Source organism: Brachionichthys hirsutus, chromosome 7 (genome assembly GCF_040956055.1).
Source record: "Brachionichthys hirsutus isolate HB-005 chromosome 7, CSIRO-AGI_Bhir_v1, whole genome shotgun sequence".
NCBI classification, from domain to species: Eukaryota; Metazoa; Chordata; class Actinopteri; order Lophiiformes; family Brachionichthyidae; genus Brachionichthys; species Brachionichthys hirsutus.
The window spans coordinates 11,047,871-11,070,635 of NC_090903.1; the positions used below are offsets into that span (position 1 = coordinate 11,047,871).

The 22,765-nt window shown below is 42.6% G+C and overlaps 2 protein-coding genes across 2 annotated transcripts in view; both read right to left on the bottom strand.

The window, feature by feature from the left end:
- LOC137896010 (ryanodine receptor 2-like) overlaps positions 1-4,115 on the bottom strand; it is a 47,076-nt gene extending 42,961 nt beyond the window's left edge. Inside the window, exons 1-10 of the mRNA XM_068741540.1 lie at positions 4,068-4,115; positions 2,384-2,503; positions 1,917-2,021; positions 1,724-1,798; positions 1,533-1,611; positions 1,309-1,421; positions 798-921; positions 468-558; positions 306-380; positions 7-160 (exon numbers count right to left, since the gene is read on the bottom strand). Of these exons, the coding sequence (XP_068597641.1) occupies positions 7-160; positions 306-380; positions 468-558; positions 798-921; positions 1,309-1,421; positions 1,533-1,611; positions 1,724-1,798; positions 1,917-2,021; positions 2,384-2,503; positions 4,068-4,115 (984 nt within the window). The remainder of the gene's footprint in view (positions 1-6; positions 161-305; positions 381-467; positions 559-797; positions 922-1,308; positions 1,422-1,532; positions 1,612-1,723; positions 1,799-1,916; positions 2,022-2,383; positions 2,504-4,067) is intronic.
- A 2,744-nt stretch (positions 4,116-6,859) lies between these two features.
- On the bottom strand, positions 6,860-22,711 carry actn2b (actinin, alpha 2b). Its single transcript, XM_068741236.1, has 21 exons — positions 22,579-22,711; positions 19,009-19,123; positions 18,807-18,926; positions 18,636-18,722; positions 18,433-18,520; positions 17,999-18,077; positions 16,155-16,236; positions 15,937-16,022; positions 15,721-15,813; positions 15,397-15,627; positions 14,875-15,022; positions 14,405-14,555; positions 12,160-12,268; positions 11,216-11,356; positions 10,804-10,986; positions 10,361-10,495; positions 9,884-10,063; positions 9,423-9,569; positions 8,546-8,611; positions 7,965-8,123; positions 6,860-7,758 (listed from the first exon to the last, which is right to left on the bottom strand). The coding sequence occupies exons 1-21, from the start codon at positions 22,705-22,707 to the stop codon at positions 7,600-7,602; spliced, it is 2,688 nt and encodes an 895-aa protein (XP_068597337.1). The 5' UTR covers positions 22,708-22,711; the 3' UTR covers positions 6,860-7,599.
- Positions 22,712-22,765: the final 54 nt, after the last annotated feature.

Sequence of the window (22,765 nt, forward strand, 5' to 3'; positions counted from 1 at the left end):
CCTGACCTTTGAAGACCTAAAGCAGAAGGAGGCTGCGTTGATGTCAGCGTCGTCCCGATCAACCAGCTGCAGGCCCTGCTCTGTGAGGCCCAGGTACCTCCCGGTTGTCATGTGACAGAGCCGGAAAGGCTGTCCCCAGGACGTGTGCCTACCGCTCCAGCTACAGATTAGCAAAGGCATGCTGATATTTATTTATTTTGCTTATTGAGTTCTCCGTTGAAAGAAATTGAACATCTTAAAATTAGATTATTTCATCAAAATGAAACAAAACAAATGAGTTGACCGCCAAATTGCTGCATACTTACACAACACGCAGAATCTCAAGCCTCCAGAGGGATCGGGCGTGGCTGGAGACTGATCCAATCTCATAATGCATTATGCTGGGAAAAAAACAAAAAACTGATTTAACTGCAGGGGTAGAAGCCGTTTTGTCCAGTTTGATATGAGGAGACTGGGCTGACCTTTGCTTCTCCTCTCCGTGCTCTGCAGATGGAATAGTCAGACATGCGTCACTGTGGATATGGAGTAACCGCAATGTGTCACCCCCCTTCAGGTCTCCTGGAATTAATGGACAGCATATGTAATTACCACTAAAAGAGATGATTTATTGCATCATTTAATTGTGCCATTTGCACAAGGTTAACTGGTCCAAGCACCAAAACCCAAGAGGGTATAATTTACAGCAATCATAGGCTCAGCTGTTTTTTTTTTTCGGGTTTTTGACAGCACACATAGATTGAATATATCTTTCAACGGTCACGTTTCTTGGACACAAGGAAACCCTTTGTCAAACTTGCCTTGAGCGAGTTCTCCTCCAGCGCAGATGGGAGCGACACTCCAGAGAGTCTGCTGAAAGGCGGCGTTAACGATCAGACTGTCACTCAAGCTTTTGTTGTCAAATACGGCACCAAAGGATAGATGCTGGGAAGAAACAGAATCGTTGTTCCAACAACGGGCTTGTTAACTATGAAGAAAACCACAGGGCTGTTATCACAAAAGCCTAACCACTCTTCAGCGGCAGAGTGGACACTGATTGCCAACAATCAAAGAGATTAAACTGATGCATAAATGGAATTATTATTATTATATATCCTTTTTTTTGTAAATGGAAAATTTTGGATTCTTGAAAACTCAGAGGAAAACGGAGGAAAAAATGTAGTAGAATAGAAAATACATTAAATTACCAGCTTCAAATTTGTAATGAATATTCCCTCTTTTTTTTCTTTTTTATGAATAAAATGTTTTTTTGTAACAGTGGTCAAAACAGATGTTATTCATCTGATTGTAAAAGCTCCTGTAGTGGCTCACCAGATATCGCTCTGAGGACACGTTGATAAGTATCAGGTCATCTCCAACACGAACTTTCTCACCCTCTGACCTCTGCCTGGATGCCGGCTGAACGATCCACCAACACGCCTCACCTGAAACGCACGCAAAATGGTGTTTTGCAAAAGTTGCTTCGCAGAGGACACACAAAAGTTAACGTACCAATATAGCAGTTATCAAAGCTTTTAAAAAAAGATTAAATATACCTCCTTTATCCTCCTGCAGACCTACATCAAAAGCCAGTTTGTCAGCTGAAGATTGAGATGAAGTCAAGCAGCTGAGACACTAGGAGAAATAAGTATTTTAAAAGGTTGATAAAACTATTTGCTGTATGCAAGTGGATAAAGTGAGACTGAACATCTTTGATATACTATTATTATACATCAAAACAACTCACCATGCCACTGTACGAGTGTAGAAACAACACCGCCTGGCCATAAAGGAGGGTGCGACAGCTGCCTCCACCTCCCTCCTGTAACACAGTTTTTGCCACTTTATTAAACTGACACTATGTGAAAATATAATAACAGTGGATTAAAAGGTGAATATTAAGCAAAAAAAAAAAGAAAGAAGAGAAGAGGAGCTCTGACTTCTGCAGCCAGGTGGTCGCTGTGGGTCAGCATCTCCTCCAGGGCCCGGACAGACAGACACTGGGCCAGGAGGAAGCCACAGACAGACAAGTCAGGAGGAACGTTCTGCAGGAAACAAACACAACAGGAGTGTGTGTGAGTGTGTGTGCTGCTGAGGTAGACCTTGCGTAATCAATGTCATGGTGACGAAGACCAATTTGGGAAATGAGGCTTGCATACCGTGTAAGACAATGATCTCACATGCATCATTATATATCAGAAACATCAGAGCGTAAATAATAGAAAGCATTAAATATGTGTCGGGTTTCATCACACTGCTGGCATAATAAAATGAGATAAAATAAGAGGCACGCTAAAAAGATGCATTTAACACATTTCTCTTTCATTACTTCACTATGACTATGACAACTGGACTGCACTGGCATTGAGGATGTTAAACGTGTCCGTTCCAAAGCTGAGCTCAGGACCTTGCAGTTAGAGGTAGATTCCAGCCTGCAGAGTCTGTTGCCAAAGCCCTCTGCAGCAAGACAGAGCTTCACATGTTCCTCCTGGGAGGTGAAGATGCTCTGTAACACCACTTCATCTCCCTGAGAAACACACATGCACAAATAATGTCAATATCTGTATACATACCATGTAGATCCTCCGGTATTTATTACATGTAAATACATTCAATCCATTAGATTACTGATGTATTTTTATGTTTTTATTATGATGCTAGATGTTATACATATCATACATCCTTCATTTCAGTATTTTAAATCAATGTTATTCCATAAAAATATAAATATCTGTGCAGCTAAAAATCTATACTTAAACCCCTGCTTATATGTCAGTATGTAAATTCGTTTACAGTCACTCACTGTCACCCGAAGGCTATCTTATCTTCATTTAAATGCCGATGGTCAACGTCAAAGAAATCAGCCTTTCACATCTATTTAAGGAAATGTAGAGAGGGCTCGCAGATATCGGCGGCCGACACATCTCGGACCCAAGCAGCGTACCTCCATATTGGGAAGACACCAGCTTGTCTGACCCCTGAGTCACCCTTCTCTCCACTCCTCATATCAGCGGCACTCTGCAATCTGTCAAACACACTGCCAAATGGCGAGGCACTGCGTGGCACTCAGACAGACTGAAGACCCAGTTCAGCTTCAAGGTGCACTTGGCAAGTGAAATTTCAAGAAGCCACAAAACTTCATCCATAAATTTGAAAGCCGTGCACTGGAAATGTGATGGAGGGATGCGATTTCATTCAGTGGCAATACACTTTTTAAAAGTTTTATATTTCAAACTATATATTTCAGGGTCTCCTTTTGCCTTTTTTAATGGTGATGGACTGCCTCACTTCCAACAAGTACCAGCCGCACTACAAAACGCTACACTGGCAATCAGATATAAAGAGTCGGTGCTGCAGTAATTCATAAAATGTCACGTATTTTACCATCCTCACATCACCCACCAACTAAACAGGTCAATAGACTATTCATAACCCCTCGCCTGATCTGTTTTCTGAGGGAAGCCATGGACTCTGTGTTAAAATGCACAACACCAAAATCCACAGTGTAACTAAATCTGACTTCATTGCACGCGCCTCTATGTGGGTACCGAGCTCAGTCAGCATCAGCATCTGTGAGTGCTTGCATTTGTTTAATATCTGCAGCAGACGCTCTCTTAGTGTCACACCCCTTATCACAGGGCGAGGATAACAGCAGCTAAGTAACACTGATGGTATCATGCAGCGAGAATCAGGAAAGCTATTTGTGGTCTTTGTGGACACAAAGTGACGAGGATAGCAAACACGCTGCTGGGAGTCGTGCACCAAATCCAAAGCACGTAGAAATAAATAAATAAATTGCTACTATGTTATGTATTATGTAACTTATACTTCTAAATGATACTGTCGCTCCACTCGTCTCCTACAAGGAGTCACTTCGTCGCCCAATGCTAAAATTAGTAATAGACTTATAAAAGCCTGCTTCAGCTCAAGTTGGGTTTGTGTCGGTCAGACGTAAACTTCAGGCTGTAATTGAAATCAATTTGTAGTTTAGTATCAAAACATAAAAATGTGTATTAATCTTTAAATTTTAAATACATCTGCTTCTTTTTTTGCCCACAGGCAATTAACTAATCAATGCCAGTTTAACTCACCGTTCGTAAAAATTGGAATTCATCTTCTCCATCTCCGGCATCAGTCATTTTCTTTTTTTAACTAAGAGGCCATTTAAGCCCAAGCGCTGAAACGATATTGGTACCACTGAGGTTGGAGGAGCAGGACTAGAGTAGGAGTAGCAATAAGGTGTGCAGCCCTAAATGTGTAGGTGGAGTCTGCCGTTCAAATCCAGGCCTCCTTAACTCCAGTTTCACATATTTGTTTGTTATTTGAGATATTATTTAATAATATTTTACCCACATGAGAGCCAAAAAAAGAAGAAGAAGAAGAAGAAGAAAGTTTCCTTTATTAATCCCGAGTGGGGAAATTATTATTCCACTCAACATAATTGTAACACACACAAATTAATGGAGAGATGGTCGCGTGGACGGCAAGCCATGTAGCAGCACCCATGGAGCGACTTCTGGGGTTCGGTGCCTTGCTCAAGGGCATCTCTGCAGCAATCAGGAGTCATTTTTATTTATTCCAAAAAAAATTCAGAACTGCAGTTTCTAAAGATTTGCTACTACTTGAAAAACATGTAATCTGTTTTAATAATCTGGAGATTCTTTGGTTTGTGCTAGGTGTAAATATGGTATGAATATTAAACTAAGTCTATGAGAGGATGAGAGAGGGGGGGGGGGGGGGGGGTTCTTCATAATTTATTTATATGTTTCCTACAAATCGCTCATCTTTGTTGCTAAGAATATCTCAAGTACACATTTCACTGTGCCCCTTTATTTTTGGAACCTTTTGTCTGTGTGTTGTACTTCTACGTTTGTGCACCGATCACATTTTATTTGTATTTACATGATGGATTTAAATTGAAATGTAGACCAGCTTAACTGCTTCTCTGTTTTTCCAGTTATTGCTATTAAATCAAACTTCCTCTGAGGAGACATCCTGAAGTCATTATGAAAAACACTAAAATATTAGCTGGAATTATCATATATTTCCTGGTACCTATGCATCTTTTTTTAATATATATATATATATATAATGACATTTGACACTATTTTGTCACATAGTGACAAATTGTAAATGAAAAGCAGAGTACATGCAATGATTTACCAGGTTCATATACATTTTTGAAACAGTCACAAGCAGCTTATTTAAATATTCCTTCAAGTAAGTGATTTTCTTTCAGGTGGCAGTGCTTCCTGAGTATCTTCATTCCCCTAATAAAGTACACCAAATGAAAGCTTTCACCAACAGTAGATTTCTTGCATCTGAACAGATCAGGGATTTCTAAGAAAATATTTTTCTAAAGACAATTTCTTGCATCTAAAAAGAATAATAAATTAATTGCATGCTCAGTGTAGAGCGGCCGATGATCCATTTGGCTGAATCTTTACACCACTTTGATATTTTCAGCGGCCTTTTTGCACCCTTGCTCGGTGCTCTTTTTTTACACATGGGTGTGAAATCATGCAACTACATGATATATTATTATTTTTTTTCAAAAGTTGTTTTAACAGAAAATAATGTGTTGGTATCAACGCTTGTACTTACGTCCTTATTTGGTTGAATGTATCCCACACATTATGAATGAATTATTATCACTTGTGTCAGGTTTTGGTTTTGGTTAGTTTATTTTGATCACTTCTGTTCCTGGTATTTCTTTCCATTCATTCTGTTCTCACCCTCTCGGCAGTGGGCGTGGTGGAGGACAGATTGGCACAGCCGAGCAGACACACCTGTGATCACACCTGTGATCCATCTTCCTATCATCGACTGCTTTAAAACGACTGCTCACCTGATAACATTCACCGTATTATTGCTTTGTCTCTCGTGCCTTCCTAGTGTCTTGCTGCGTGATGCCAGTCTGTTGCATCACGATTTATGTTTGTGTTTTTGGCTAATAATTATTCTGGAATGATTTGGTTTTTTCGGTTTTGTACTTCCCATTTTGTTCAGTTGGATTTTTTTCTTGGCTGCGATGTTTTTGTTATATTTTTGGACATCCAGCCCATCCCCCTTCTATACTTTTGCTGAGAGTTTTGTGTTTTACGTCATTAAAGACTTTGAACGTTTCTTTGCCTCCATCTCCGCCTTTTGACTTCGATGATTTGGACATGTCCGGAGGAGAGACAGGGACTATATCGGTAGAAGGATGCTGAGGATGGAACTGCCAGGGAACAGGACTAGAGGTCGATCCAGGAGGAGAGACAGGGACTATATCGGTAGAAGGATGCTGAGGATGGAACTGCCAGGGAACAGGACTAGAGGTCGATCCAGGAGAAGATACATGGACATAGTGAAGGAGGACATGGCTGGTGTTGAGGGGGACGATGCAAAGAACAAGGTGAAGTGGAGAAAGTTGATTTAGTATGGCAAGCTCTCACGGGACAAGCCGAAAGTACAGCAATAGTAGTAGTAGAGCAGGAGTAGAGTAAAAGAGAGAAAATATACAGTATCACAAAGGAACCCGGGGAAACTACTTCACTAAAACTGTTACCTTTCTTGGTCAGCTCACATACTGGAGTTTTATAAGAAAGGATAGAAAGATGGTTTAATAGTTTACAAAAAAGATGCCTTCTTGCCAAATCAAGCAAAAGGGTGTTTTAATGTCTCTAGAAACCGTTGGAGGAAGCCCAAAATGCAACATGATGACTTGGACGGTCAAAAGACAAACGCCGATGAGATCAGCTGTACCTAATGCCTCCCTTGCAGAACAAGTAAAAGATTCCTATATTCACCAGAGCCGTGGATCATTTTATTTTTGTATCATGGATTCTTCAAAGCCAGAATAAATAAGGAATTGACTCGTTGTGCACCATTTGATTGCGTATTATGACAGTATTTATTTCTAAGGAACTTTAAGCAAGCGAATGTTTTTACTGCATGAGAAAATGTCCAAACTCATTACTCATGCATGCTACCTTAAATTCAGCCTTCCATGCGCTCTACCCATAAACGACTGAGCAATAGCAAACATTTGTTATAGCATTCATGCACCCTTCCCTGCTTTTCCACCGTTGGCATTGTATATTAACGGCCTTTTGGGAACACATTTTCTGCACCGTTTATTGCACACAGTTTATTGTTAAAAGGCATCAGGTTTAAACTTGCTTTTGCAAACCATAATTCATTTCAGACGTCTCCAAATACCTTCTCAGGAGGCTGTATTCCCAAGACAAAAGGCACTGTGGGTAAAATATGAAAACAAAGCATACCACTGCTGGATGAAAAAAATGTTCACATCCAACTTCTTCCACAGATAAAGAATGAAAACACTAGGATGCAGTTGTCGTATGAAGCGATCTGTATTTTTAATGTCTTAAATTTCTCTGCTGGCTTTGCCTTCATCACTGAAACCTATTTTCTAAACAAATACTTCTACACAAAAGGTCAAATGTGCTTCGTTTCTAAATGCTTCTGAAAAGCAAAAAAAAAAAAAAAAAAACCCTGATCACAAACACGATTCATTCGGCATATTTCATTCAACTTTTTGGTAGAATTGTTTAAATCATCAGAAGTTACGGGTTTCTGTTGGCTAAACAGCAAGTAGGTAAAAGGTCTTCTTGTCAGTTAAAGGTCGCTCTCGCCGTAGAGGGCGGTGGAGAAGGCGGTGTAGTCCAGAGCCCCTGGTGGTGCACCGTGCACCTTGTAAGATGGCATCCTCGTGATGCAATACTCGGCTTGTTCTGGGGGGAGTTCTCTCCTCAGCTCCTCTACCAGTATGTAGGGCTGCAATGATGGAGAGAAAATGTGCTTTAGACATGCTCCTTCTTTTCCATTTAAAGCTCATGCACAAAACTGTGGACCCCAAAGCAACACGCCACGGCGAATACTGCACTTGGATACAGAGTAGGTTAGTGTTGGCTAAGAATTTATGTGCCCATTCCAGTAAATCCCATCAACCCACACACACACAGACACACAGAAACACCCACCTTGTCGGCTGCCAGGATCCGGAAGGACGCCACAACCTGCTCAGCAGTGTCTGTGTCAGCCGTCTCTCTGGTCATGAAGTCGATGAAGGACTGGAAAGAGACTATTCCAGTACCATTGGGATCCACCAGTATCATGATGCGGGCAAACTCCACCTCTCCCTGAGAAAGGCACGGGCGGATAGTGACAAAGGTTTGTAAAGTCAAATAAAGAGGAAAGACTGACACAAGCACAACTACAAGAACGCTGAGGCCTTGTGTAAAATGTAAAAACAGCAGCTCAATCATGTGCAAAAGCTGTCATGTGTTGATATCCTTTATACAGTCGACTGGTGAGCATCAGCACTTCCTTGTTTGTCAATGAAAAAGCCTTTCCAGGATGCTGCTTTCATACGCACATCATCATGGTACCAACACCCTTCGCCCATTAAAGTAAACTGGGAAGCCATTTTTAGATCATTCCACATCTCTGTTGATCCCATCCCAGCATTTCACAAACGTGTTGCCAGAGTCCAATTCATGATAAGCATACATTCACAAAAAAAAATATGACATTGATGAGATAAAGTATTTAAGTTCCATACCAAGTCATAACCCATGGAGATGAGACAGGCTCTGAAGTCATCCGTTTCCATCGCTCCATTCTTCTTCTACGTTTCAAAAGGCAAAAATTTCAGGTTTACATTCAGAAAATGCACAAGGATGCAGGGAATATTTGGGAATATTACAGAAAAAAAGAAGAAGAAGTATGAATGGTCAAATGATCAAAATGACTTATCATTATATGTTGCAGGAATAATTCTTAAAGATACATGCAAGATGCAGCATTTTTTTTTTTTTTTTTCAACAAAACTGACACTTGTTTTCCTCTAACACCAAACAGTTAACTACAAGGAGAAATGTTTTCAGCTGCATCTAATCATATGGCTTTTGGCCATTGGGTGAATATTCTTTTTTTTTGCTGACATGAAGGATGCTGAAGATTTCATGATAAAAGGAGGATTGAGCTCTCCATACTGTTCACTGCCTACAACTCTGCGTGCATGGAAGCCATAAACATCGGCAGAAAGCATTCTTCTGTGAGACACAGCAGTATTTTTGACACGTTGTGGTTTGCATGTGTTAGATGTATTATCCATGCTGTTACTCCAGCGTAGTAAAGTTTTTGCAGTTCCTGCAGATGGAGCTTGAATTAAATAACACAGCAGAAATGTATTTACAGAAAAGATTTTGAGGCATAAAACGTGGACAATTTTGTCTCAAAGTTACCAGCTATTGTTTAGAAAGCAGTATCCTTAGAAGCCTGTGACTGTCAAAATAAAAGATTTTGCACCCTGGAACAGGAATAAGTTTTGAATCCAATGTGGGGCGAATGGCACTCCTGGGTTTGGTAAGATTCCAGCATTTTCAGCACCAGCACATGTCCTGGGAATGCATTTGTCTGCAGCATCCTTACTTTACCCTGTCAAAGTGGTTGAAAGAAGATCTGAACTCATTCATCTGCTGCTGGCTGATGCCTTTAGCATCCCGGGTAAGAATCTGGGTCTCAATCTCATTGATGGTTCGGGCGATGGTCGTGAGGAGAAGCTCCCATCCCACGCGGATGTGCTGTTGATGTGATGGCAGAGCAGAGACGTCAGCATGGGGAAGCATGATCATTGAGCAATATTGAATGCTGAATGTTCAAAGTCTTGAGCGCTATAAGCACATTTATGAATTTAAACCTTTGCAAATTTCTGTAGAGTGCAAATTTTGTATGTCAATATTTAACATCTTAGATCTGGAAATATAAAATTAATTATCTCTATCGCTAGCTGTGATTTTTTATTTTTATTTTTGCAGTGTATCAATAGAGAAGTGCGATGAGTAACTGTTGTGGCTGTAAACACTGGGCGAGCAGGATTTGTTGCATCGCTCTGTACCTCCATCGTATAGTTGGTGTGTTTGTTGTCAAACACCAGAGACTCTTGGATCAGCTGGTGGTCTCCTTCCAACTTGTCAATGTTGGGCTTGTAAGCAACAATGACATGCTCAAATTGCTTCAGCTGGGTCATCTGGTCCTCCAGGGCACCTCTAATCTCCAGGGAGCAGTTCCCAATTTCCTGTTAGGATAACACAAGCAACAACCAATTTGCATGCTACAACTCTGAAGCTCAGATGGTTTGCTCTTTGCACTCTGGCTGGGTGTTGTTTACATGTGGCCATGAATAAGAGAAATGTGTGTGTGTGCTCGCTAATAACGTTTAGCATCATTCAGCTGTTGCAATTTTCTGGAAAGGCACCATCATCATACCTCCTTTATGCACAATGCACTGGAATACAATTATCTTCCCTTTCAGGTCTTGATTGGATAAGATGAAGCTAACTGTCACATTAGTTATGAAGCCTGGACGTCTAACCTGCATCCTGGCTTGCATCCAGGGTCCAATGAGATTAGCCTGGGCAGCAAATTGCCTCCTCAGCCTTTCGTGGGCATGCTGCCGTGCCATCTCCTCCTGCAGAGTGCTGTCTCTTTGAGGAACCAGCTTCTTCACCTAGAAAACACACACACGCACATGCACACACACACACACGCGAGGGCTTATTTGTAATTGAGAGAGGATGGCTTCTCTTAAAAAACAGAGCCATTAGCATTAAACATTGATATTATACTTCACATGCTTTATGGATGGCTCAACTTTGTGATAAAACATTAAAGCAGCCCTTCTTCACTTCATCCCTACCCAGATGCAGATACTGCACTCCTATTTCCTATCTCATAATTAATGCCGGACGGCCACTGTTTCAGTCGCGACTTTATCCCTCAATATATGCTGTAAGCGAAACTCAACGCTGCAACTACCTTTTCCCACTTGGTAAGGAGTTCCTCGATTGTGACAGTGCTGTAGGGGTTGATAATGCTGGCCTTGATCCCATAGCTCTGGGAAATCTTCTGCACCTCATTGTGGATTCCCAGGATGGCCTGTCTCTCTGCATCTGCCTCGGGTAGAGTAGCTTTGAACTGCTCATGAGCTGCTATGAGACTCTGGAATGGGGAAAAAGGAAGTTCTAAAAAATGTTATTAAAATTTCAATTATGACAAGACTTAAAGCATTATATGTTTTTCTTGCGAGTGTAACAGATCTGCCGGCATTAGTCACTGTGCAACATAAAATTGTGAGCGGTTTAATCTTCTGGACACTCTCACAGCAGCAGCACTGTGAAATGAAACTAGCATCCCAATGCCATCAGCATGATAAAAGTGGTAATCCTACCTGGACCTCTTCCGTAGTGTGGACTATGAACATGTCCTGCAGATCCTCCATGGCTCCTTCCATCCAGTTGTTGAAAGGAGCGGACCTCTTGGCAAATTCCAAGAACAACTGATCGATAGTCTCCAGGAGCTTTTCGGCCCGCTGAGATAATTACAGAACACATATTTGTTGCGTGTTTTTAAAATACATCTAATCTGCTGCTCGGTTTTAGAACTTCACTCTAAAGTTAGGAGCCATCGCCTTCATACCTCGCATACAAACCTCAAAACAAGCATCCCCTCACCTGTTGCCTAATCCCAGGGTGTATAACAATGGAATGGCCTTGTTAACCCCCAACTCTGGCTTGGTTTTCCCTGACATGCCCCCCCCCCCTCAGACAGGAGTGGAAGATGAACAGAAAACAGACCTCTGTCCCTGTCATTCAGACCTAATCCTTGGCCCGTTTCCCTGGCCCTCACACATTTGCAGGGCTGGAATGGCCAACATGGATCAGAGGAAGTGGTAAGTGGGCTTTCAGCCAGTCACTTTATGGGCTCCTCCATCTATGTCTCCTTTATCCCCTCCGCCCTCCCATGTTTACCCTCCTATATCAGGGTCAGGGTTTTTTTTTTTTTTTTGAGGGGATCCGATTAGCTTTGAACATCAATCAGTTTTGTCTTTACTGCTCAAATGACATTGACAGGCAGCGACACATACTTACAGTGACATTTTGATTAAGTAGGGCTTGGATGCAACTTAATTCTGCATCAGCTGTATTCTATGTGGAACATTAGCACACTCTTGTGGGGGGGACTTAATGTGTCCTAACATTTTGGGGAAATAAAAAAATAATCCTGGTGCTTTAGAACCAAATAACAGAAAGCACTGGAGAGAAAAAAATGCTTCATCTAATAATATATTAACATTTAGATCCATTGCAATAGTATCCATGTGATTGCCCTCACCTCCAGCGCCTCTCTTCTCTTCTGAGTCAGGGTTCCCAGCTTATCCCACAAGTCACAGATGCTCTGGCAGCGCAGGTTCACAGCAGCCACATCGTGGTAATCCAGCTCACTGGAAAAACAAATCACACACTGCCTTACAGAGGTGGAGGAGAGAGCTCTAAAGCGTTCCGAGCAATTCTGGTAACCAAAAACAAAAAGCCAATTTGAGTGCAAAGACACTGTTAAAAACACACAGAATACAAGCAGCTACTAAGTCAAGTATGAAATGGGATGATCCATGCCATGTCAGACTGACAAGCTGCAGAGGCCTGCACTGAATGCACAGTCAATGAATCGGTTTTAAAAAAAGAAGCCTGAAAAAGTCAGTTTTTACATGAAAACTTGAATATTTTGGTATTAAAGCAAAGATAAATTATAGTGCAAACATTTTAGACTTATTTTGAGCTATAAAAAAAATTACATCAGCTAGTAATAGCAAACAAAAATCTTTGGGTCAAAATGGTAAACAGAGATCCTGTGAGAACAAAACCGATCCAGGCCGAAAGGCTGCATTGTTATGAAAGTCTGGACAGCACTTCACGGGATGTGTTTGGATTATTGTCCAAGAATACACTTCGGTTGCAGAACTCTGTCCAAGACTCCGCAATATGTTGCACATGCACTGTAGAGAATCTGCTAGAAACAATGTATACAGGACCTGAAATGATGTCCTCTGAACTTGGTTTTGACAAGTAAAATGTATAAAAGTCAAAACTGGGCAAGAAGAAAACACAACCTTTTGGTATTCATGTCAAATTTTATTTTGATTTCATAGCAAGCAACTTGATCACAGATACAAATCGATTTCCATACGAGATATATTACTGGGGCTGCTGGGAACTTCCTGCGTCCGACTGGGGACGGTCGGCCATTGAACCACGTAATAGCAGCATCTCCCTTAATGGACTTCAACACAGTGGTCTTTATTATTCTTATTCTCACTGGGGGTCCAAGATTGTGCCCGGAGGAAGCTGACCAGGCAAGAAGAGGAAGTACTTGTCGGGTCCAAGTGGTCCCAGGTCTTGTGAAACCAGTTGCATCGGACCTTGGGGCAGGATAGGCAACTTCTTAGCTCCCTCTGAAGCTGAAACATTGAAAGGCAAGGATCTGAAACCTGGTTTCTGTTTCCATGTCTTCATTTCCACACTCACAGATGGATGCATATTGACTTAGGAGTCCAGCCTTAGAGATCAGGTCCTGGATGTGGAGCAGGGGCAGGTAGCATAAAACTTCCATTTGGAGGTATCTTTTTGTTGTACTCAAAATCACCTCCCCGAAAAGAGGGAGGAAAGCCAACGTCAAGCGAGGTCTGAGGTGTTCTTTGGTCAGTGCGAGGGGTCAGACCTGGAGAACGGGTTCATGCAGTAGTGAGACAACAAGGCGACTCATGCTGGAAGACTGAGAAGCAGCACTTTGATGGGAAAAGCCTCCATGTTTGTGACTCTGGCCTCATTAGGATCGCGCAGCCTCCAGCCTGGAGGAGGGGCAAAATTGGAAGGATCAAGATGTTGGAAGATGTGTGGAAGTGATGAGTATGACACCTGTCTCTGTGAAGCAACAGCCTTACCATTTATAGCAGGAAAGCAAATGCAATTCCGTCTTAACAGCCTTAACAGCGAAATGATGAGAAACTGACTGTAAGAAAAAACAGCAGCTGAAAATTGTTGCAAAAAAAAAAAAAAAAACATCTCTAGAAAACAAACAAACAAACATGGCGAGTCAGCCGGGTCTTACCTTTGGACGAAGCCACATGGTCATCCTCTTTGACAGCTGAAATGTCACATCCCGCCCGCTAAGCACCAGGTAAATATAAAACTGGAAAAGTACTGGGAGCAATCCCAGACAGATAAAGCAAGGACGGTTCGGCGTTCAGCATACAGCCGTAGATACAGAGAAGTGGATGATGATGGTTTATGTTTAAGCGAGTGAACGAATGTCTTTCCTAGTTATCTGTTTGCCTCTCAGTTTCTCCTGCCGTCTCCAATGTGAAGAAACAGAACAGATGCCTTTTGGCACCACTCTGCTATTATTATTACTCATTATCTATAATCTGTCCAGGCAATCACCCCTGTGGGTCATACAAAGAGAGAAACAGGAAACCAAATTGCATTGCGTGATTGTAATGTTGCATTTGGCTGGAACGACAATATACTCCGGGGCCTCCATGACACATGACTGGCAAATGACTTCCAGAGGGAATGCGTACTTCAGTTCCTGTGCAATGGCAGCAATTTGCTCGACTCGGTCCTGATGGGCTGCCAAGTCACTCTCGAATGCCTCGTGCTTTCGAAGCAGTGCTCTGACTTCTGTTAGGGTGGCCGATTCATAGTCCTTCCGTGACAGGATCAGTTCTTTACCTGAATGTCACATGCAATGAAACAGAGAAAGGGGGGGGGGGGGGGCGGAGCTGGAAAAATGACTTGTGTCGTCAACGACGATGAACAAATAAAAAGGCCACCTTTAAAATCTCATCCCAAAAAAAGAAGGAAAAAAAACACCCCGAGGTTATAGTCTAAGATTGAAACGCTGAGCAGCAGGTAGAGAAGCAACAGGAATACAAATGCGCTATCGATAAGCAGATAACAGGTCGTGATGAATGCACATAAATCCCCAAAACACAAACTGCAGCTGGGACAGATGGAATAAGACAGCTTAAAGTGCAAAACTAAAACTCACCGCTCGCCCAGGTCTCATGATTAGTGGCTTTTTGGCGAAACTTCTCAGCCAGGTGGTCGAGCCTCTCGAGCCTACGGATCTCTGTGAGGAGCCACTCCTCGTAGCCTTTCTCTGCCTGCTCCAGGCCCTGCCATGCACTGGCTATGTCCTAATTGAACAACAGCAGTTTTTTTTTACCATATATACCTACGTTACGTTCAAGCACAAAGGTTTCCCTGTCACTTGCTAGATAAATCTACCTGTGCAACATAGAATACAGAGAATTTAACATGGTGGCAAAACTGGTGATGATGCACTTCATGTCAACCAGCAGAGACTGTTAACAGGAAAGAGGGGTATGGCGTTAACAATCTTCACTCCTGTAATTTCTCTCACAGCCAGATGGGGGAGACAGAAACACCACACTGCAGGTTTAAGACGTGACGAGAAATCTAAAAAATGACTGTCAGAACTTGCCATCCTTTAACACTCCTTTGGCCGTTTTATTATGAGTAAAAGAAGGAACGTGGAGTCGTGACTTACAGACACCATCTTCCCCTCAGAGGGCATGAAGGCCGGGCGATTGCTGATACGCAACTTGGTCTGCAGGGTGTTGAAGTTAATTTCCAGCTGGCACTTCTCCTGCACCTTCGGGGGCTTGTGCTGGCGTCTGTAGTCCCTGAAGTCCTCCAGCTTCCGCTGCATTAGGGCTATGGTCTTCTCCGCCGTTCTGTTCTCCAGCCAAGGAGTGGTGCGGCGGATCCACTCCAGCAGCTGGGAAGCACAAGGGCAAAGCGGGAATGAGAGAATCTCTTAGACTCGAAGAGCACAGTGTCAAGGAAGCCTTTTGTTAAAGGCCTGCCTCACCTCACTGGCCAGTCTCTCATACTCCTCCATCATTTTCTCATTCTCCTGGTTTACGCCCAGGACCTTACAGATCCTGTTGGCGGCCGTCTCTGCCTGGGAGCAAACAGCATGACAATATAGAGATATTGTAAGAAAAGTAACACAGTGAGTCATGCTCCTCGCTACAGATTCTCTGTCCATGATAAAAAAAAAAAAAAAAAGATTTGGCCACCATACCTGCTCAGCTCCAGCGAAAGCATGGTAAAAGCAGGACACATAAGTCATGATGGCTCTTTCGTCCGGTTTAGGGGTGTTAATGATATCTGTGACATTGAGAGTGGAGGAAAGGTCAATGCAGTAGAAAGCTGCAAATTGTTCAATTATAGGTCCAGTATATGAGAAAGCCTTAATGTGTAAACTCAAATCAGGTGTACAAGTATTCTGTAAAACATTACCTTCCGCGTCTAGCATTTTGGGAATGTCCAGGTGTTTCTCTGCTATGTCAAAAGCCAGGTTCAGGTTCCCCAGAGGATCATCCTAAATAAAGAAATACAATTCTACATCAGTGGGCAGCAATGCCGGACTTAAAATGCCACCGCGCTGACCTCTCTGCTATGGTGGACACACCATGCTCTATGCTCACTTTACTGCACATGCACGCTTCTTCAGTTTATATTCATGATAAAAGTTCTCATATCGGTGATCAGGAATTACATTTTTTTTTTACATATTGTAACTCTGGATCAAAATGTAAATGTATCAGCAGCAGATGCTCAATGACAATAATAATTTGCCATGAATTAATCAGCTAATAACAGATTATAAAAACAATGTTAATCAAGTATTTGTGTATTTTTCACACAAGTGACTGACAACGAAAAAAAACGTGTGAACCCTGTTAATAGGGAACTGAATGAGGAGGGTAAGTACAGTGGGGTAAAAGGATCATGCCATCATGCCGCTGCTATTGTTCCTATCTCTGTAACACTGTCCCACAACGGCGGAGGGGGGCTGGAAAACTACTTGACAGCACCAGCTGCTCACAGATCCAATGGCGGAGAAATGGGGAGATTGTGTGGTAACTTAATGGCATGGATGTCCCGACCATCGCTGCCCCACTCGGCTGTAAACCTGGAGGTTTACCTGCACATCTGCAGCCAGACTCAACAGCTGCCTGGCAAACAATGCAACTGTCTCCAAGCAGCATGAGCAGAACTGAAAAGGTGTGTCTGGATGTGTGACTTAAGTCAAAGCGAGTGAATGAGTACGAAAGAGACGTGGAGCTATAAAGATGTTTGTATATTTTTGTCTCCTATTTTTAAAAAGCACCAGCAGCCTTCTAGGAAGAGCTATTAAGGCTTTGACTCCCAAATAAAACAATCACGGATACATCTCTGCCTTTGATGAGGCTCTACAGCCTCTAACTGGGGAACGCTACGCAACGGCCTGGACAATAGCAGAGGTGGAGCTAAGCCGGAGCTCTGAGGGACTCGGCTCGTGTTTCTGGGACTATTCAGGGTCAACTCCGAGTCAGGAGAGTGAGCTGTTCTCTGAAAAGTGACTGCTTCTGTTTCCAATGCAAATGAAAATGTCACTCCCTAACCAGCCTGGCACAGGAGCTGACGATTACAGAAGTGCCATGACTAAATTATTTTTACTCTATGTATGCGTTATAAAACAGAGACCTCATCCCCATCATTAAAACAAATGTCGTATTTGGCACGGCCCCCAAAGAAAAGGGCCTAATGAAGCGATCTGTTTTGTGCTAATTTGACATTTAATGGTGTGCAAAGCTAACTGCTTCGCTTAACAATGCCGCATGAGGTGGAAGTAAAGGGAGGCACTTAGGACCAAAAACGCATCCTGGTTAACGTTACATCCATTAGTCAAGAAAGACGCCGTTCACCCACAGGAAATAGTCCCCTCAATTCACCGCCGATGATGTCAACCTCTGACAACGTGAAGCGAAACACTACATTAATTCACGCCTTCCTAACAGTATCCAAAAGTACTAAAATAGCACCAGCAGTCCAGATAAACTACTTCAATCTCAAAATTCTATATTTTGGAAAACTGTTCCTTCATCAAGCACTCAGAAATCTCCATGTAAAACATAGAACTACCACAAAGCTCTTCCCTCACAGTAAGTCATCATTAAAAAAAAAGTATTCCAAAGAGCCTTGATTATTATTCTCATCACTTCAGACCTTGATAGGAAGGTTAGTTTTGCGGACGTCAGTCTGTTAGCGTTTGGGGACTGGGACACAATGTCCTTGTCACACTTGGAGCCACACAACACCTTGTTGAGCTTAGAGTAGTCGATGAGGTCGGGTCTGTGTCTGTGAATCAGGGCGCAGAAGGCCAGGCCATCCTTCCAGCTTCACCAGCAGAGAGAACCAAACACGTCAGTTAAATCGTTCTTCACTTGAGACGGCGTTGAGGAAGTCTCGCTCCACAAACTAACCTTTTAGAAGTAAAGGTTCAGGTCTAGATATTCTGTTAAAGTCACCCTCTAGAGGAATTCAATATTGACATCAAGTGTAGTTACTTAAATAGATAATGTCCATATTATTGTGATATAAACTACTACAATAAATTATCTTGCACTCCAAGTAAAATGCTACTAGAACTTTGGAATCTGTGCTTACATTTATCTTCCCTTCACTTTGACACGAAGACAATAAAGATTACATGAACAACAACCAAACAGCAGATGTAAATTATTTGACTTACCTGACATGGAAGTTTTGGACATTGACATTCCTGTAGGGGGCGGTCTTTCTCTGACACCAGAGGAGGAGACCCTCCTTGGCAGATGTTTCTGTTAAGAAAGTGAACACAATAATATTGAGCTACAGTCCCGTACGATGATTTAACTCTCAAACGGACACGTCATGCCGTCACACGTTCTGCATCTGTCAACGTCATGACTTCACCTTCCACAGAAATGTCCTGAATGGCAAAGCGGAGGATGATAGTCCAGATCATTCCAAGAGTCATCTTTACGTTCCCATCTACAATCTCTGAAAGTGAGAACAAGCTGGTGAAAATCATTCCGCCACGCAACACATCTGATTATCGCTCATATTAAACACGAGACGTCTTACCTTCCGCTCCAATCGAGACCAGCTTCACTCCTTTGCTTGTGATGAAGTCCAGCGCCTTGTTGACATTAGCAATCTTGTGAAACCGCATCTTCCCTCTGTCTGGTTTTGGTAATCTCTCCCCTGCAAGTAGAAAAAAATACAATTATTTAATCAGTGTTGAAATGAACTAAGAAAAAAAGACATTCTCCTTTAGTCTACTAACCTGAGATAACCTCCAGAAGAAGCATCAGTTTCAATCCATTCCTGAGGTCCTCCTCAATATTTTCAATCTGAGTACCAGCTTTCCTCAGGTGGGAGTTACACCAGGCTGTGAAGGTCTAACACGACAGATCCAAATCAATTAATACAGGATTTGATTCAAGATTATTTCATGCAGGATTTTTTTTTTAATATATATATTTCCGTATTAATAACCCAAAGCAGACACTATCATTAATAATAAGAATGCATTAATTAAATATATCCATTTGTCCTTCTTTTTCAATGTCCATTTCATTATACGCACTAGAACTATAGATATGACTCCCTGCAAGCACTGCGACGGCACCATTTTAACAAGCATCTTAAAAACTTTAAACCAAATGAATGTCAACCTCTTGACCGCAGCTACATTTTGGGATTTGACCTTTAGTGACCCCTGAGTGTCCAATTTAAACCTTTTTCTTCCTGCGCTCCCACAGCTAACAAACATGAGGACAAACGCAGTCTATGCGGGGCCCTGAAGTAAAGCAGGTTAGGTAAGGATCTTTGTCTTTGTCTTTGTCTCGGCGCCGTGTGGACGAAAGGCAGGGGTCAATCGGGGAGCGCATTCCGGTCGATAAAAGGCGTTAAATTTAGACTGCGTTCACGATAAGAGGCAAAACGTCAGAATGTCTCACCGTGTCAATATGGGTGAGGATGCCACGTGGATACAGAACAAGTTTTCCTCTCGCGTCACCATGTTGCCACTGATAATGTGGCCGGAGATAGCTTTATCACGGCACGTGCGCGCTGGTCTTCCCGGTTACCATGCTGGGATAGGCATGGATAAAGACTGCGAGCATTGACAGAAGAGGGAATAAAGCACCGTCTCATAATCTAAATGGGGAAATTCAAATACGCGACTATCAATTTGAAATCAATATTTAAATGCTCCTCAGTGCTTAAATACATTTGCTTAGTAACAGATAATTCAGACCATATATTAGAACGGTAATAATGCAAGGACTGGCAGAGGCAGATGTAATCGCTGCCGTTGGTTTGTTTGTCTTCCTGTTAGCAACGTAACTCAAAAAGTTACAGACGGATCTTGAGGACATTTTCAGGAAATGTTGGGAATATTACCAGGAACAGATTTTGGTGATAATTTAGCGATCCTGGATTATGGATCACTTGGAAATTTTGAAATTATCAAATTATCGATTATCTCGGTTGATTATTGACCAATGTTTATGGAATCGGGGGGGGGGGGGGGGGGGCACGCATCTCACTACCGCATTTCGTCTGGATCGGATCCAGGATGATGTCAGGAAAAAACAAATTTCAATTTTAACATTGAAAACTCCATTTATGGATTCAAAAGTCAGTTAAAAATACACATCAACTCCGATTCACGTTTACATTTCATGGTTGGTGTATTAAGATACCAAGAACAATTTAGAACATTTTGGTGATGATCCAGATCACCATGTGGACGGTGTAAATCCAGTTAGGAGGGGAATGAGCTGCTCGGCGGAGGTCTGTACTCTCTGAGCGATATTCTAGTTTGTCAGATATTTAGTCTTCATCTTTTTTTTTATTATAAATTCAGAAATCTGACGTTATTATGAAGAAGATATGTTCCCAAAACCTGACTCTCACACATCTTTATCCCCAGTGGGGCTGTGAGTGAATACCCAGCGGTATCTGGGTGTCGGGACAAAAGCAGAATCCTCCAGGCTTTGTAGTAAAGGCCATCGCTCTCCACGCTGAGTAAATCTTGGCTCCATGTGAAATTGAAATGCTGCTGTTCAAAAAATGCAGCCCGCTCATCTTCAAAACTTGACGACCATAGACACTCCCCCGCCCCCACCACAAACACACACACACACACACACACACACACACACACATACACTTGTCTCCCTCACAACCACTGCCGACCAGTGATGATGAAAGCTAAAAATATTCACACAACTGAGACAGTGGGCGGGCTGATGTCTCTGGGACGTCACTGGGTCACTACGTTCGGGAAGCTGGGAAGAGAAATGAGACGGAAAGAATTCACACGACCACTTTTACTGCTCATTAATAAACCTGCAATCCAGCGGCAGCGCAGACCTGGCTTGAATCAGTGTGTCAGTCTCTGAACAGACACTTGAGACACTTGAGCAATTTCTCCAATAAGCCTGTCTGTGTCAGGTAATAGACTAAAACATGAATATTCCACTAAAAGTGCCCCCAAACAAAAGCCTTGATGGCAGCACAAGACATGCAACAGGCTTTTCAGACTCAGAGTGGACCTCAGGCCCTTCTGCAGTGTCGAATAGAAACATTATACCAGTGTTGCTGTATGAAAACATCATTTATCAATCCTGAACAGCTGCTGCCAGACACAAACCAAATCCAAATAATCGCTTAAAAAAAAAAAAACATACACTGGAAACACAGTTGTGATCTGAATGGAGTGTTGCTGCCTTGTGTTACCAAATATACACACTCATGTCATCCCTGTGGTGAACATGGGGGGGGGGGGGGGGGGGTTGTGCAGTTTAAGGCTCAGGCCAACTCTACAAAGTCCTGAAACCAACTGACTGTGTGGGAGGCTGAGGCTTTATGAGTTAAGCTGGTGTGCTGCTCCAGTATTTATGCATGGTTTCTATAAACAAAAGCATTCCGGACCAAGGACACTGGATTAACCCTACAATAATGCCCTTTTGGTCCGGAGGCTAAAATTAGATGTCGGCGGGGGGGGGGGGGGTCCATTCTATTCCCAAGACCGTCATCGTGTGTTAGAAGCATCTGTTGACAGCTCCGCATTCCGCGCGTGTCTGTGGCGAGGCAGCAGTCTGGAGAGCCGCTGGGAGGCAAAGCTATTGTTAGCCGGTACCCACCGCCGTCGAACATCCGGGTCCTGGGCTTCAGCGGCTGGGTTACGAGTCCTACTACGGCGACGCCACGATCCGCCCCACTCTGCCTCTGATTGGTTTAACCAGATTTTCAGTTCGCCCGAACAATAACCAATCATAGCCCGACATGACTCGCCTTAACCAACGATATTAGAGTATTGCAGGTAAATGCCTTGGCCGTAGTAGGGTTCGGAATTAAACATACAGTGCGGCGAAATGATGCTCGTCTTCAATGCAAAACTTCCGATTGGTGGGACAAACAGTATAAATTACTCAAATCAAGCGTTTATTAGATTATCCTGTTTTGCTACACACATTCCCGGGAGTTAAATTTAGCTTTGGCGTAACTGTCTTTGAAAATGCCTCGCAGGGCCCAACCTCATTCATCAGATCCGCCAACTTCGGACTATTCCTGGAAGACTATTTTAGAGTAGACGTCTTCATTGTTTATGGAGATTATTTTTGAGCTAAAGTCAGAAGTAACGTTCACAATGCTTCTACAATTTTCTGAGACTGTAGAAGCAACTTAAAGTCCAAGTCATTTATCTTTATTTTGAGCAGTTTTTCTTATATTTCGGAGCAACATAGCCGGAATGACAATAATAACAATAATAACATTAATAACAATAATTAAATTAATTGTTCCTCGTATTTAAAAAAAAAAAAAGCTTTTTCCTTTGACTTACTTTCCTCTGCTGTTGCTCCCATGCAGGGTCCAGCAGCATGTCCCTGTCCCATTCATCCTCCTGTAACATGTACTCGTACTCGTAGCCGTTATCATAGTGCACCGTGGTCTCCACATGGGTCATCATCATTTTACCGGATTTTTCTGTTCTTAACGGCGGCGCTGCGGTGAATTTAGCGACGATGAGG